At 49.0% G+C, this 13,053-nt stretch overlaps 1 protein-coding gene across 7 annotated transcripts; it reads left to right on the top strand.

Annotated features, from left to right (window-relative positions):
* The first annotated feature begins 4,626 nt into the window (after nucleotides 1-4,626).
* Nucleotides 4,627-12,600, top strand: Znf263 (zinc finger protein 263). 7 transcript variants are annotated; one of them, XM_042698340.1, is made up of 6 exons: nucleotides 4,627-6,491; nucleotides 7,333-7,513; nucleotides 7,932-8,005; nucleotides 8,499-8,625; nucleotides 10,061-10,177; nucleotides 10,608-12,600. In XM_042698340.1, the coding sequence occupies exons 1-6, from the start codon at nucleotides 6,108-6,110 to the stop codon at nucleotides 11,765-11,767; spliced, it is 2,043 nt and encodes a 680-aa protein (XP_042554274.1). In that variant the 5' UTR covers nucleotides 4,627-6,107; the 3' UTR covers nucleotides 11,768-12,600. The 7 variants fall into 7 exon arrangements, with proteins under 7 accessions (XP_042554274.1, XP_042554273.1, XP_042554276.1 ...); XM_042698339.1 differs by having other exon boundaries at nucleotides 10,605-12,600; XM_042698346.1 differs by lacking the exon at nucleotides 4,627-6,491 and adding an exon at nucleotides 6,545-6,824 and having other exon boundaries at nucleotides 6,944-7,513; nucleotides 10,605-12,600.
* The last annotated feature ends 453 nt before the right edge of the window (nucleotides 12,601-13,053 follow it).

The raw sequence follows: 13,053 nt of genomic DNA, 5'->3' as shown, positions 1-13,053 counted from the left end.
CCTCGTCCCATGGTATCCAGGACCTCCATTTTCATCTGTCCATCCCAACAGCTGACCAGGCCCTTGTTTCTGGGAGCACATTTTCTGAACACATGTTGTAGGTACTTAGCAGAATGCTGGAGATACCTGAGTAGAAAGACCCACGTCCCCCAGAACTCCAAACCCAGGTTGGACTCTGGAGGTGGCTCCAAAGCTGATGTAGATCACACAGGAAGCCAGCTTCTACCTTACTCAACTACTGTACGTGTGCACATCTGTGTGTGTGTTTTTTTTTTTAACTTTAATCCTTTGTTTTGAAAACTTTCAATTACAGGAAATGGAGAGTTATAGTACAAATCATACTTAAATGCTTTTTACCTAGATTCACCAAATGATTCTATTTAATAGTATTTTTGTTTCCCTTAAGAAAAATAAAAAGATAATAATATATCACTCCAAATTCCCTAGAAATTCTAGATATTAACAATAAGGACACAACTATTTTGTTGTTGTTGTTGTTGGTTGTAGGGCTTGGACTCTGGGCTTGGCGCTGTCCCTGAGCTCTTCAGCTCAAAGCAAGTGCTCTACCACTTTAGCCACAGCACCACTTCCTGTTTTCTAGTGGTTTATTGGAGATAAGAGTCTCACGGAGTTTCCTGCCTGGGCTGGCTTTGAACCGTGATCCTCAGCTCTCAGCCTCCTGTGTAGCTAGGATTACAGGAGTGAGCCACTGGCGCCCGGCAGGACACAACAATATTGTTTTAAATAATCATATTTATCACAGCCAAAAAAGTAACATTTCTACAATAAAACAATCAGTCCATAATCAAATAATCAGTCAGTAATCAAATTTCCCCAACTGTTCCATTGATACCCTTTCTCCAGTCTGTTCCAGAGACTGAATTCTCTCTCTCTCTCTCTCTCTTTTTGTTGGCTATCGGATTTGAACTCAGAACTTGGGCACTGTCCTTGAGCTCTTTGGCTCAAGGCTAGTGCTCTTACTTTGAGCCACAGTGCCACTTCCTCTGAATTAATTTTAGTTGTCCAATCTCTATTTTCTTCTGTTAACTACAAAATGTCACACATTTTCTCAGCTTTTTTTCCCCTTTTAAGACACTAAGGATTTTTTTTTCATTATTTGGAGAACTCTACATATTTATGCCTGTAACTTCACATATTTATGCCTATATAAATGAAAACATTGTTTTAACATTTCTAGACTAATAAAGATATTGATGTGTGTGTGTGTGTATATGTGTTATTCCTGGGCTTGAACTCAGGGCCAAGGAGCTGTCCCTGAGCTTTGCTCAAGACTAGCACTCTTATCAACTTGGGCCAGAGCTCCATTTCCAGCTTTTTGGTGGTTATTTGTAAATAACATGGCAGCCTGTGCTATCCTCAGATCTCATCCTCCTGAGTAGCTAGGATTACAGGCATGAGCCACCAGTACCCAGCCTGACATTAATTTTTAAAAGACAGTTCACAGCAGAATATCCATTATTTTACACTTGTTTCCTTTTAACTAGGCAGTGGGTAACATTGATGTGCCCTTAAGATCTCTGTAGTGTAATTGGACATATTCTTTGTCGGTAATAAGTGATCCAAGCCTGTGACAGCTTCTACAGCCTTCCACCTAGTAACTTTAAAATTCATTGGTGTTCCTTTCCTAAGTCAGTTTTCCTAGTGGACTGACAAACTGCTGTTTCTTTCCATGTATTGCTTTGAACTTTCTGCCTGTCCCATGACGTTTTTGTCAGAATGTTGCTTTGTGCATGACATAAGGCATCCATCAAGAGCACTTCTGCTCCAGGTGTTGCTTTCTCCATAAACATCTCTTAAAAAATTGGGGCTGGGGGCTGGAAGGTGGCTCAGTGGTACAGTGGTTGCCTTGCATGCATTAGGCCCTAAGTTTGATTCCTCAGCACCACATAAGCAGAAAAAGCTGGAAGTGGCACTGTGGCTCAAGTGGTAGAGCGCTAGCCTTGAGCTGAAGAACTGAGGAACAGCATCCAGAGTTCAAGTCCCACGACTGGAAAAAAAAAATCTTTGCAGCAGTCAGCTACCAATGGCTCATACCTGTAATCCTAGCTACTCAGGAGGCTGAGACCTAGAGGGTTGTAGTTCAATGTCAGCCTGAGCAGAAAAGTCTTTGGGACTTGATCTTCAATTAACCATCAAAATGCTGCAGTTGAGGTGTGGTTCAAGTGGCAGAAGCAGCCATAAGAAAGCAAGGCAAGAACATTAGGCATGGAGTTCATTCCCTGGTACCATTATGTGAGGCTGAGGCAGGATTGAGAGTTGGAGGCCTGCATGCATGGGTCATAGGGAGACCCTTATTTCAAAAAATAAAACACCTGACATAACAGGTTATCTTTCTGTATGATAACATTTTATTGTTCATTAGCCAGGTATGCTCCTTTTTCAGCTAAGCACTGGAGTCCGAAGAGGACATGCTCATGGTCAGCTAGAGCAAGCACCCTGACACCAGTCAGATGAGGGGGGGCTTGGGGTGCAATAAGGCTTTGATATGTTCTGGTTGGTGGAATTTACCCTTTTGTCCAATTGCTTTGTTTTGTTGTTGTTTGAGACAGGGTCTTGCTGTAGTGCTTGGGTACTGCCTTAACCTCCCTGTGGGGATTATAAGTATGTCTGGCATGGTCCTGTTCTGGGTAGTTCACAGAGTGTTGTGGTTTTAGTTTGTTTTTTGTTTTGAAACTTCCAGCTTTAACCCCCCCCTCCCACGTCACGTTTCCTCTAAAAACAGGGTAAACTTTCGATGCAGATGTTTTTGGTGGTGATTGATGTGTACATTCTCATATTACTTCAGTGTTTACTGACGTCTCAGGGAGCAACTCCTGTACTTGGCTTCAGAGAGCTGCCCCCTTAATCCCTCCCCTGCTGTATGGAAAAATACAGAGGGGGTGCAGTGAATGGAAAGTGCTGCAGTTTCTTGGGGAGCTCTACTGCTGTCTTGGCTTGTTGGGAAACTCCTCTGAGCACCTACAGCAGAATAGGGTAGGGGAAGGGGCTTTCCAGGCTAAAACAGGATATGTTGCAATCCCAGTAACTTGTGTTTGTGTGTGTGTGCGTGTTTTGTTTGCAACAGGGTCAATTCTGAGTCAAGAGACTTGCAGACCATGTTTTGATGCAACTGGGCTTTTCAAAGTCAAATGAAACTCACAAACACTTTTTGATGCTCTGGGACTTTATAAACAAGGTGAGAATAGGATTATAGCTTATATGATGGATTGTGTTGAACAAGAAAAACAGAGCATTAGTGAGCTCTTGTTTCTTGCTCCTTTGCCACCAGATATTGTGATCTTCATTGGGGCCAGAATGCTGAGTGTAAACCCAACATAGCCACACAAAGAACGAAGAACTCTCTGCTTTTAGTGCCTAAGAATTCACAGCTCAGTTTTTGTCAGTTGAGGGGCTTGAACTCAGGGCCTGGGCGCTGTCCCTCAGCTCTTCAGCTAAAGGCTAGCCCTCTACCAGTTGAGCCACAGTGCCAATTCCAGCTTTTTCTGCTTATGTAGTGCTGATGAATTGAACCCAGGGCCTCAGGCATGCAAGGGCAATCACTTACACTGATCCACCTTCTAGCCCCATTCTCGCAATTTTTGTTCCAGTCCTGGGTCTTGAACTCAGAGCTTGGGTGTTACACCTGACTTTTGTTGTTGTTGTTAATCCAGGCCAGTGTTCTACCACTTGAGCCCAGCCTCACTTTCAGCTTTTTGGTGGCTCATTGGAGATGAGTCTCACAGTTTCCTGCCCAGGCTGGCTTCTAACTGAGATCTTGGCTTCCTGAGTATTACACTGTGTGCCATTGGCGCCTGGCACTGTTCCCACTTTGACTGTTTCTGCTATCCACAGGTATTCCTTTCTACCACGTTCATTACCAGCACCTGGCTAAATTGGAATTTTATTTTCTAAACAAATTTTTATTATTTTTTATTCTATTATTTTTAAGTAGTTGTACAGAGAAGTTCCCATTCTACAAAACAGCATATGAGTACAAAGTGTCTGACAACATTGTCACCCATCTCTCTTAACCCATACCTTCTTTCAAATCTTTGTTATTTTTGTAACAAGAGAGGTTATGGCTTTTTGGTGGTTAATTGGAGATAAGTCTCTCGGAATGGCATTGCCAGAGCTGGCTTCAAATCGCCATCCCCAGATCTCAGCTGCTTAGTAGCTAGGATTACAGGCCTGAGTCAACACCTGTCAAGAGATTTCCTTTTTTTTCAGTCCTGGGGCTAGAACTCGGGGCCTAGGCACCGTCTCTGAACTTCATTTGCTCAAGGCTAGCACTCTACCACTTGAGCCACAGCACCACTTCCGACTTTTTCTGCTTATGTGGTACTGAGGAATCCAAACCCAGGACTTCATGCATGCTAGGCACTAAGCCATATTCCCAGCCCCAAGAGATAATTTTTATTTTTGGGTCGGTTGTGGGCCTGGGCGCTGTCCCTGCGCTCTTCAGCTTGAGCCACAGCGCCACTAGTTTTCTAGTGCTTTATTGGAGATAAGAGTCTCACGGCCTTTCCTGCCTGGGCTGGCTTTGAACCGCGGTCCTCAGATCTCAGCCTCCTGAGTAGCTAGGGTGAGCCACCGGCGCCTGGCTAAGAGGTAATTTTTAAAAGTCACTTGTAGTTGGGCACTGGTGGCTCACACCTGTCACTCCAGCTACTCAGGAGGTAGCAATAAGACTTGGTTTCAAACCAACCGGTGAAAAGTTAGTAAAACCTCATCTCAGCCAGGGGCCGGGAACGCAGGGCTGTGCTGGTCAGCCCAGTTTGGAAGCCGGTTTGTCTGGTGGCCGCACGAAGCCGTGAGATCCGCGGGGCTCAGAGGTGCCGAGACCGTGTGTGCGGCAGGGGTCTCCTCCGGGCCGCCGTGGGCTTGGTTTTGTTCGTTTGTTCCGGGTTTTTTTTTTTGTCTAGTGAGCAGTTTCCGGAACCCAGAGCCGTCGGTGGAAAGCGGTTGCCCGGGAAGGTATCAGACCCCCGGGCTGCAGACTTGCCGGTCCCGGCGCGCGCGCGCTAGGCGCTCCGGTGCGGCGGCCCAGCGTCCCGGGGAGGAGGAAGGACACGGGGAAGTATCGAGAGCCAACAGCGGGAGGTGGCAGGGAAGAGCCCGACCCGCCGCGCCCGACCCCCGCGGGGAGGAGGGCGCGGCGGCCGGTGCGCAGCAGGTCTCGCCCCACGAGCGATCTGGACGTCTGCAGAGGCCGTGCCCTGACCGCCGTGGAAGGCGATGGAGGCCCCGCGTCGGCCCTGGTCGCGGGCCACCCGCCGGGGGCCTCGCCGAACCAGGGGGTGCCCCGGCTTCCACCCCTCAGTTCCTTACCACGAAACTCACATGGCACCGCCGCGCCTTCCAGGGCAGGGCCAGTCCTGGGCAAAGCTTAAAACTCGATCTGAGATGGGAGGTCGGGACGTGGCTCGGGGCAGGCTGGACCCCAAGAGTTCCTCGCCAGGGATGGACCAGTGATCCCGAGCGGAGAATGCCTGGGGCGCAGGCGCAAAAACAGCACCGAGCCCCGGACTACATCTCCCGACAGACCTTGCGCAGGCCCCAGGGGCGGGGCGACCGTTCCCAGACCGGCCATAGTTAGGTTGCGGGCTGGGGTCCTCGACAAAAGGTTTCTCCGCGGAGCGTGTTACAGCGTCCCCGCTTCACGCCGAAGGGAATCGCAAAGGTCGGTCTCGTCCGGCCGCCCCACCTCGGTGACTATTTGGCTACCCTCTCGTCCCGCCCCTTAAGGCAAGTCGCCCCTTGTAATTGGTCGGGGTCGAGTCTGGCAGGCTCTGACCCAATGGGAGCTGGAGAATGGGAGCCGGGAACCGGAAGTCGGTCTCGAACAGTCGCTGTTGACTTGTGACGCCTAAACCTGCGCGCGGAAACTTCCGCCGCAGGAGCTGAGTCCTGCGTGGGTCCGCTAGTGGCTGATACCGCCGCGCCCGGGACCCACGCAGGCCGCGGCTCGGAGCCGGGCTTCTTTTTTTCCGCCCCGGATTTGGAGTCCAGAACCCCTAGGCTCCTGCCGCGCGGCCCGTTCTTGCTCGGTGCCCAGAGCTCCTTCCAAGAGGGGCGCAGCTGGTTTGGGGCCAAGGCTTTCTGGGGTTATGACGATGGCTTCGGTTGCGGGCCAGGAAGGGCTCCTGATAGTCAAACTGGAGGAGGACTGCGCCTGGAGCCAGGAGCTGCCCCCTCCTGACCCCGGGCCGAGCCCAGAGGCCTCCCACCTGCTCTTCCGACGCTTCCGTTTCCAAGAGGCCGCCGGTCCCCGGGAAGCCCTCAGCCGGCTTCAGGAACTTTGCCATGGGTGGCTGCGGCCTGAGCTCCGCACCAAGGAGCAGATCCTGGAACTCCTGGTGCTGGAGCAGTTCCTGACCATCCTGCCCCAAGAGATCAAGGGCAGGGTGCAGGAGCTGCATCCAGAGAGCGGCGAAGAAGCGGTGACACTTGTGGAGGACTTGCAGAGAAAGGTTGGAAGACTGAGGCAGCAGGTGAGCGAGCGAGAGAGGAAGCTGTTTTAACTTCCGTTTGGCCCCGAGAACTAAGACTTCGCGCTGACCTAGTTCTCCAGTTGCTTATACTAGGTTGCCCGGAGTAGTAGTTGGGGGAAGAGGGCTTTTTTTTTTTTTTGTGGTTTAATCTGCCTTGTTTTTCCTCCAGATTATCCCCATATGAACAGTGAACCGTGAAGAATGTGCCGTTTTCACCCGAGGCAGTGTTTGGAAATAGTTGTTAGCCCTGGAATTAGATTGCCCGGGTTCAAGTCTGCACTAGCATTTGACTGGGGGCAGTTACTTGATCACTTTGGATCTGTTTTCTCACTGGTAAAATGAAGATGGTAAAATGGGGCTGTTTTGAGGTTTACAGGGATGACACTGCTGGTTTTTAATTAGTGCTTAATATTTTTATTATATTAAGGCCAACTGTGTGATCTTCTTTGCAGAGCTGCATCCCCATTAATTGAACGTTGAAAAATGATGTAAAACTGATGCTCTGAGGTCACTGCTCCTCGGGTAGATTTTCTAGTAGTGAAGAATAGAAACTTCTAGAAAAGACAAAGGACAACTAAAGAGTGAGGAACATCGAAAGAGTACAGGGAAGATGTACACTGGGAGTGGACCTTTCCCCTTTATCCTTCCCCATCCCTCTTCCCACTTTGTCTGACACTCTTGGAAAAAAACCAAAAACTTTAGTGTATACCATCCCCCTCTCCTGCTGAGTCCAAAGAGATGGTGTGCATTTCTCTGCTGAAGGCTTGCCCTCAGAATCCAGTACTAATTTCCATTTTCTGTGGACCCCGTTGTGATGATGAGTGATGTGGTTGGTTCCCAGGTCACAAACCAAGGGCGGGGAGCAGAAGTGCTTTTGGAGGAGCCTTTGCCACTGGAAGCAGCAGGAGATTCATCGAGCTTCAAGCTTGAGCCAATAGAGACTGAGCGAAGCCCTGGCCCCAGGCTGCAGGAGCTGCTAGATCCCAGCCCCAAAAGGGACCCCCAGGCTGTAAAGGAGAGGGGTGAGGAACAGTTATCTGGGCAGGTGGGAGGAAGGAGGGGCTTTGGGCTTGTCACTGACATTATTAGGATGTAGCACAGATGCCAAAGAGAATTTCTGAAGCTGAGGTTCTCAGATGTGTTAGGAAAGATCTCGAAGTGGTATACTGGGGTTGAACAATAGAGAGGAGGGGATGTCTTATGTAGAGCTCTTTTGTACACAAAACAGGTGGGGGGCTGGACTGCTGCTGCCAGCACAGGAGACTTGCACTCCTTTACTCTGATCCTGTCAATTTGGATATTTATTATGCCTGTTAAACACCTTGTGTTTAGTCCTAAAATGAGAGGTTGAGCATTAGGGAATGCATACTGTGATGTAATTATCCACGAGTTGTCAAAGTTTGGGAATGCTATTCTCATTCTGATTTCTATCACCTTCAGCCTTGTCCGCTCCCTGGCTTTCTCTCTTTCCTGCTGAAGGGAATGTGGAAGACAAGGAGATGACCGGGCCCCAGGTGATGTGAAAGTTCCTGTTGTCTCTCCCTATTGTCCTTCTTTCTCTTTGTAATGCTTTTGGGGTGGGGTCCTTCTGGCACTTGGATGACTTTTTTCTCTGTGATCAAATGTCTCCCTCACTTTCTTTGTCTTACCTCCAACATGTAGGCCTGGAGCCCTCTTCCTCATGACATATGTCTTTGGCACTCTTTTTTTTAATTATTTTTTTGCCAGTCCTGTGGCTTGAACTCATAGCCTGGGCACTGTCTCTGAGCTTCTTTTGCTCAAGGATACCACTCTACCACTTGAGCCACAACTCCACTTTGGCTTTTTCTGTGTATGTGATGCTGAGGACTTGAACTCAAGGCTTCATGAATGCTAGGCAAGCACTCTATACCACTAGGCCACATTCCCAGCCCCTTTGGCACTCTTAGGTTTTGCCTATTTAACCCCTGATTCTGTTTGACTTGTTCATGGTGCCTGTGGGCTAACCGAGGTCCTGTGTTATTTCAGTTGCCTGAGAGCTTAGAGGACATGGCAGTGTACATCTCCCAGGAAGAGTGGGGCCATCAGGATCCTCGTAAGAAAGCCCTCTCCAGGGACACAGGACAGGAGAGTTATGAAAACATGGACTCACTAGGTAGGGACATTGTTGTTGTTGTTGGTTGTGGGGGCTTGAACTCTGGGCCTGGGCGCTGTCCCTCAGCTCTTCAGCTCAAGGTTAGCACTCTACCACTTGAGCCACAGTACCACTTCAGTTTTCTAGTGGTTTACTGGAGATAAGTCTCATGGACTTTTCTTCCCAGGCTGGGTTTGAACTGTGATCCTCATATCTCAGCCTCCTGAGTAGCTAGGATTACAGGCGTGAGCCACTGGCACCTGGCTTATAAGGACATTTTTGTCATTGTTGATAACTGCCATTTCTGACCAGAGCCCCGTGGCTTGGACTCCACCTCCCAGCCATAAGCTGAGTTTTCCCAAGAAATTAACCACAGTCGATTCTACTCTGTTGGTTTAAAGTTATCCACATGAGGTCAGCTAAATATCTTCCCAGGGGAACAGTTGATTCATTGCACGCAGCCCTATACTTAAACTCTAGCTTCCAGATCCTTAGGCAGAGTCTGAACTATATTGGATTTCAAAGAGCAACTGAAGATCTGCGACCTCTTGTCTACACACACATACTTGGGTTTTCCAGAATTGTCTTTTTTTTTGGGTCCAGTCATGGGGCCTGAACTCTGGGCCTGGGCGCTGTCCCTCAGCTCTTCAGCTCAAGGCTAGCTCTCTACCACTTGAGCCACAGTGCCACTTCTGGCTTTTTACTTTTTTGCTTATGTGGTGCTGAGGAATTGAACCCAGGGCCTCATGCATGCAAGGCAAATGCTCTACCACTGAGCCACCTTCCCATCCCTTCAGGATTGTCTTTTATCTCCAGTTAACCACCATAAAAATCTGGAAGTGGAGTGGTGGCTTATGTGGCCGATTGCTAGCCTTAAGCAGAAAAGCTCAGGGATAGCTCCCAGGCCCTGAGTTGAAGCCTCAAGCTCAGCACAAAAAAATAAAAAAGATGCTGTCAAATAGGAAAAAGCGATAGGTACATTTAGGTGGAAAATATACAGGACAGCTTTTCTGATTATATGAAAATTCCCAGAAAGTTGAGGGAAGTCTTAAAATGAGATTTTGAGTATAGTATGACTGAGTATGTTGAAACATATATCAATCAAAGATTATTACTGCAATTCATTTTCACCAGGTTCATATAAAGACAATCACAGCCATGAACTTATTTTCATTAATTCTGCACAACAGTTAGTGCTGGCTTTTGTTTCCCTTAATAGGGACCACTTCCAGGTTTTCTCTCAAATCCCAATGCTTTGTAGTTGTTAAACAAAAACAAACTCAGTTTCTTTAGCGGTAATCACTGGGAATAGTTTAGTGTATATTTTAAGTAATTTGTTTCAGACTTACCAAGAATTCTGTTCCTTCCCATTGAGAACAGAGAACAAGGCTCTGTTCCCCTTGCCGGATAAAAGAGATCAGTTGATAGAGCAATCTGTTTCTTCTATTGTGGACAGAGGCGTGCATTCCCAATCAGGAGGCTTTGAGCACTCAAATGGAACAAGATGGGAAGCCATGGGATCCCAGCATCCAGGGTTGCAAGGAAGGCATGAGTTCCCGAAGCCCAACTCCAGGTAAAGAACGAGAAGGGACAACTGCCCAGCAAGTTGGAGTGTAAGGGTTTTGAGGAGTTGGGTACTGGCCCAATGCACCATCACTGCCATGAAGATGCATGGCTTCTGTGTCTCCCCTACCCACTTTCCATCCCATGAGGAACCCAGGGTTCAAACTTGGAGGAGGCACTTACTCTTGGGTTCAGAGTAGCTGGAGGCACAGTTGGAAAGGGGTTGGAAGCTCTAAGAAGGAAATTCTAAAACTAGACCAAGTTTGATTCCTTGAGCAGTAGTCCCACCTCTTATCCATGTGCTTCTGTGGAGTGCTTTATGTAGGAGTGGAAAACTGAAGTACGTCTATCCTGTTAGGGCCTCTGACCTGAAAGGCATGTAGGATTTTCTTTTCTCCAAAGTAGAAATCATGTAGAAGTTTGTGTTTTCTCTCTAGCAGGGGAAGAGAAGTTTGAGGATCCAGATGTAAGTGCTCAGTCTGTTTGTCCTGAAAACACCCAGTCCCAGGCACTTCTCCCTGGCCAGGCCCGAGGGGAGATGCCCTGGGGAAGATCTCTGGACAGGGCTGAAGGGCATTGGGACTCTCCCCTAGAGGACAGAATGGAACAGTCCTTAGTGGGAGCCACAAGTTGCAGAGGCCTGGGACAAACAAAAGAACTGCAGCCAAAGAAACTCCATTTGTGTCCCTTGTGTGGCAAAAATTTCTCTAACAACTCAAACCTAATCAGGCATCAGAGAATACATGCGGCAGAAAGACTGTGCATGGATGTGGAGTGCGGTGAAATCTTTGGTGGGCACCCACATTTTCTGTCACTACACAGAGGACACCTGGGAGAGGAGGCTCATAAGTGCCTTGAATGTGGAAAGTGCTTTAGTCAGAACACCCACCTGACTCGCCACCAGCGCACCCACACAGGTGAGAAGCCGTATCAGTGCAATGTGTGTGGAAAAAGCTTCTCCTGCAACTCCAACCTTCACAGGCACCAGAGGACACACACCGGGGAAAAGCCATACAAGTGTCTCGAGTGTGGGGAGATCTTTGCTCACAGCTCCAACCTCCTGCGCCACCAAAGGATCCACACTGGAGAAAGGCCTTATAAGTGTGCTGAGTGTGGGAAAAGTTTCTCTCGGAGTTCCCACCTTGTCATTCATGAAAGAACCCATGAGAAAGAGAGACTTGACCCCTTCTCTGAGTGTGGAGAGGGCATGAGGAACGACAGCGCCCCCTTTCTTGCAAACCATGCACCCCACAGAGTGGAGAAGAAACTTTTTGAATGCTTGACTTGTGGGAAAAGCTTCCGGCAGGGTATGCACCTTACCAGACACCAGAGAACCCACACAGGAGAGAAACCATATAAATGTACCCTCTGCGGGGAAAACTTCTCTCACAGATCCAACTTAATCAGGCATCAGAGAATTCACACAGGAGAAAAACCCTATACCTGTCACGAATGTGGAGACAGTTTCTCACATAGCTCCAACCGGATTCGTCACTTGAGAACACACACAGGAGAGAGACCATACAAGTGTACTGAGTGTGGAGAAAACTTCTCTCGGAGTTCACGTCTTATGAGTCATCAGAGAACTCACACTGGTTAGAAACAATGGGATATCTATCCCTTTGCCCTAGATTAGATGGTATATTCAGAGGGCTCTTTTATTAAGAGCTGACATTGTTTGCCCAGGTAATTAATGAGGTAATTCAGGCTTCTTTTGAAGGAGTGCAGAGGCAGCAAAGGATTATCATAAAAAGGAGTTCAGGCTGCAATAGGAAGTATGTGAGATTTGAAGTGAACTGCTTAGGGCCACTTTGAAGTCCAAAGCACACACACCTTCTCGGGGGATTTAACCAAGGTATGGTTTGGGTATCTTATGGTTCAATGCTTATTCCAACAGTCTTGGCAATCCATATCTTCTTCCTCATTTGGGACGTTAAACAAGAGCATTTGGACTCCCTAAGGCTCTATAGAGACCAAAGTCTGGTAAACTAGCTCAAGACCAAGATGATTAGTTCTAAATGGCAGTTCTCTTGAAGGATCCAACTGGAAAGCCAGTTGTGAGGTCTTGGGAAAATGTGCTTTCCAGCTGGTTGGATAATCAGCCACCATAGCCCCCCAGTGGCTGACAGAAGTGCTATACACGCTTGTCACACGTGTGTGACCTCAAACATGAAGGAATCAGAGACCTAAGAGAAACTGTAAACTAGAACTTGCAGGCGAGCCTAGGAGTTGACAGATGAAATGTATGTGTAGTCTACCCGTGCAGAGACAGATCTCTCACTTGTGTCCAAAAAAATCTGAATCTTGATCCTGGTTGGAGGGTTCCATTAGAGATGGATTCCCTGGGAAATATTTAAACTATAAATCCTAGAAAACTTGAGAGGTCTTTTTCTTGTTGAAAATGTTTGGATAGTAATAAACATCTCTAGGAAACGCGTGTGCGTCTTCATGGCTGGGTGGCAGGGGGTCGGGGGAGGGGGCTGCCCGCTCTGTACCACTACCTCACAAATGTCTTAAAATAGGAGCGCTTAACCTGGTCAGGGAGGCGGGAGGGGGGAGAAGGGGGGGCAGCGCAGGCAGGGAGGGGAGGGAGGGGGGCAGCGCAGGCAGGGAGGCGGTGGGGGGGAAGGGAGGGGGGCAGCACAGGCGGGGGGGGGGGAGGGAGGGGGGGCAGCGCAGGCGGGGGGGAGGGAGGGGGGCAGCACAGGCGGGGGGAGGGGGGCAGCGCAGGCAGGGAGGCGGTGGGAGGGAAGGGAGGGGGGCAGCACAGGCGGGGGGGAGGGGGGCAGCGCAGGCAGGGAGGGGAGGGAGGGGGGGCAGCGCAGGCGGGGGGGGGAGGGAGGGGGGCAGCGCAGGCAGGGAGGCGGTGGGGGGGAGGGAGGGGGG

The sequence above is a fragment of the Dipodomys spectabilis genome, unplaced genomic scaffold (assembly GCF_019054845.1).
Source record: "Dipodomys spectabilis isolate Male_0828 unplaced genomic scaffold, ASM1905484v1 ptg000231l, whole genome shotgun sequence".
Classification (NCBI taxonomy): domain Eukaryota; kingdom Metazoa; phylum Chordata; class Mammalia; order Rodentia; family Heteromyidae; genus Dipodomys; species Dipodomys spectabilis.
The sequence above is the reverse complement of the archived record's forward strand: the minus strand, read 5'-3'. Positions and strand labels throughout refer to the sequence as shown.

Excerpts from the sequence above, each read along its gene's own strand:
- Znf263 (XM_042698339.1), top strand. The coding sequence starts at position 6,108 with ATGACGATGGCTTCGGTTGCGGGCCAGGAAGGGCTCCTGATAGTCAAA. Across the intron at positions 6,492-7,332 it reads TTGGAAGACTGAGGCAGCAG|GTCACAAACCAAGGGCGGGG; the intron begins GTGAGCGAGCGA and ends GTTGGTTCCCAG. Across the intron at positions 8,626-10,060 it reads TGAAAACATGGACTCACTAG|AGGCGTGCATTCCCAATCAG; the intron begins GTAGGGACATTG and ends TATTGTGGACAG.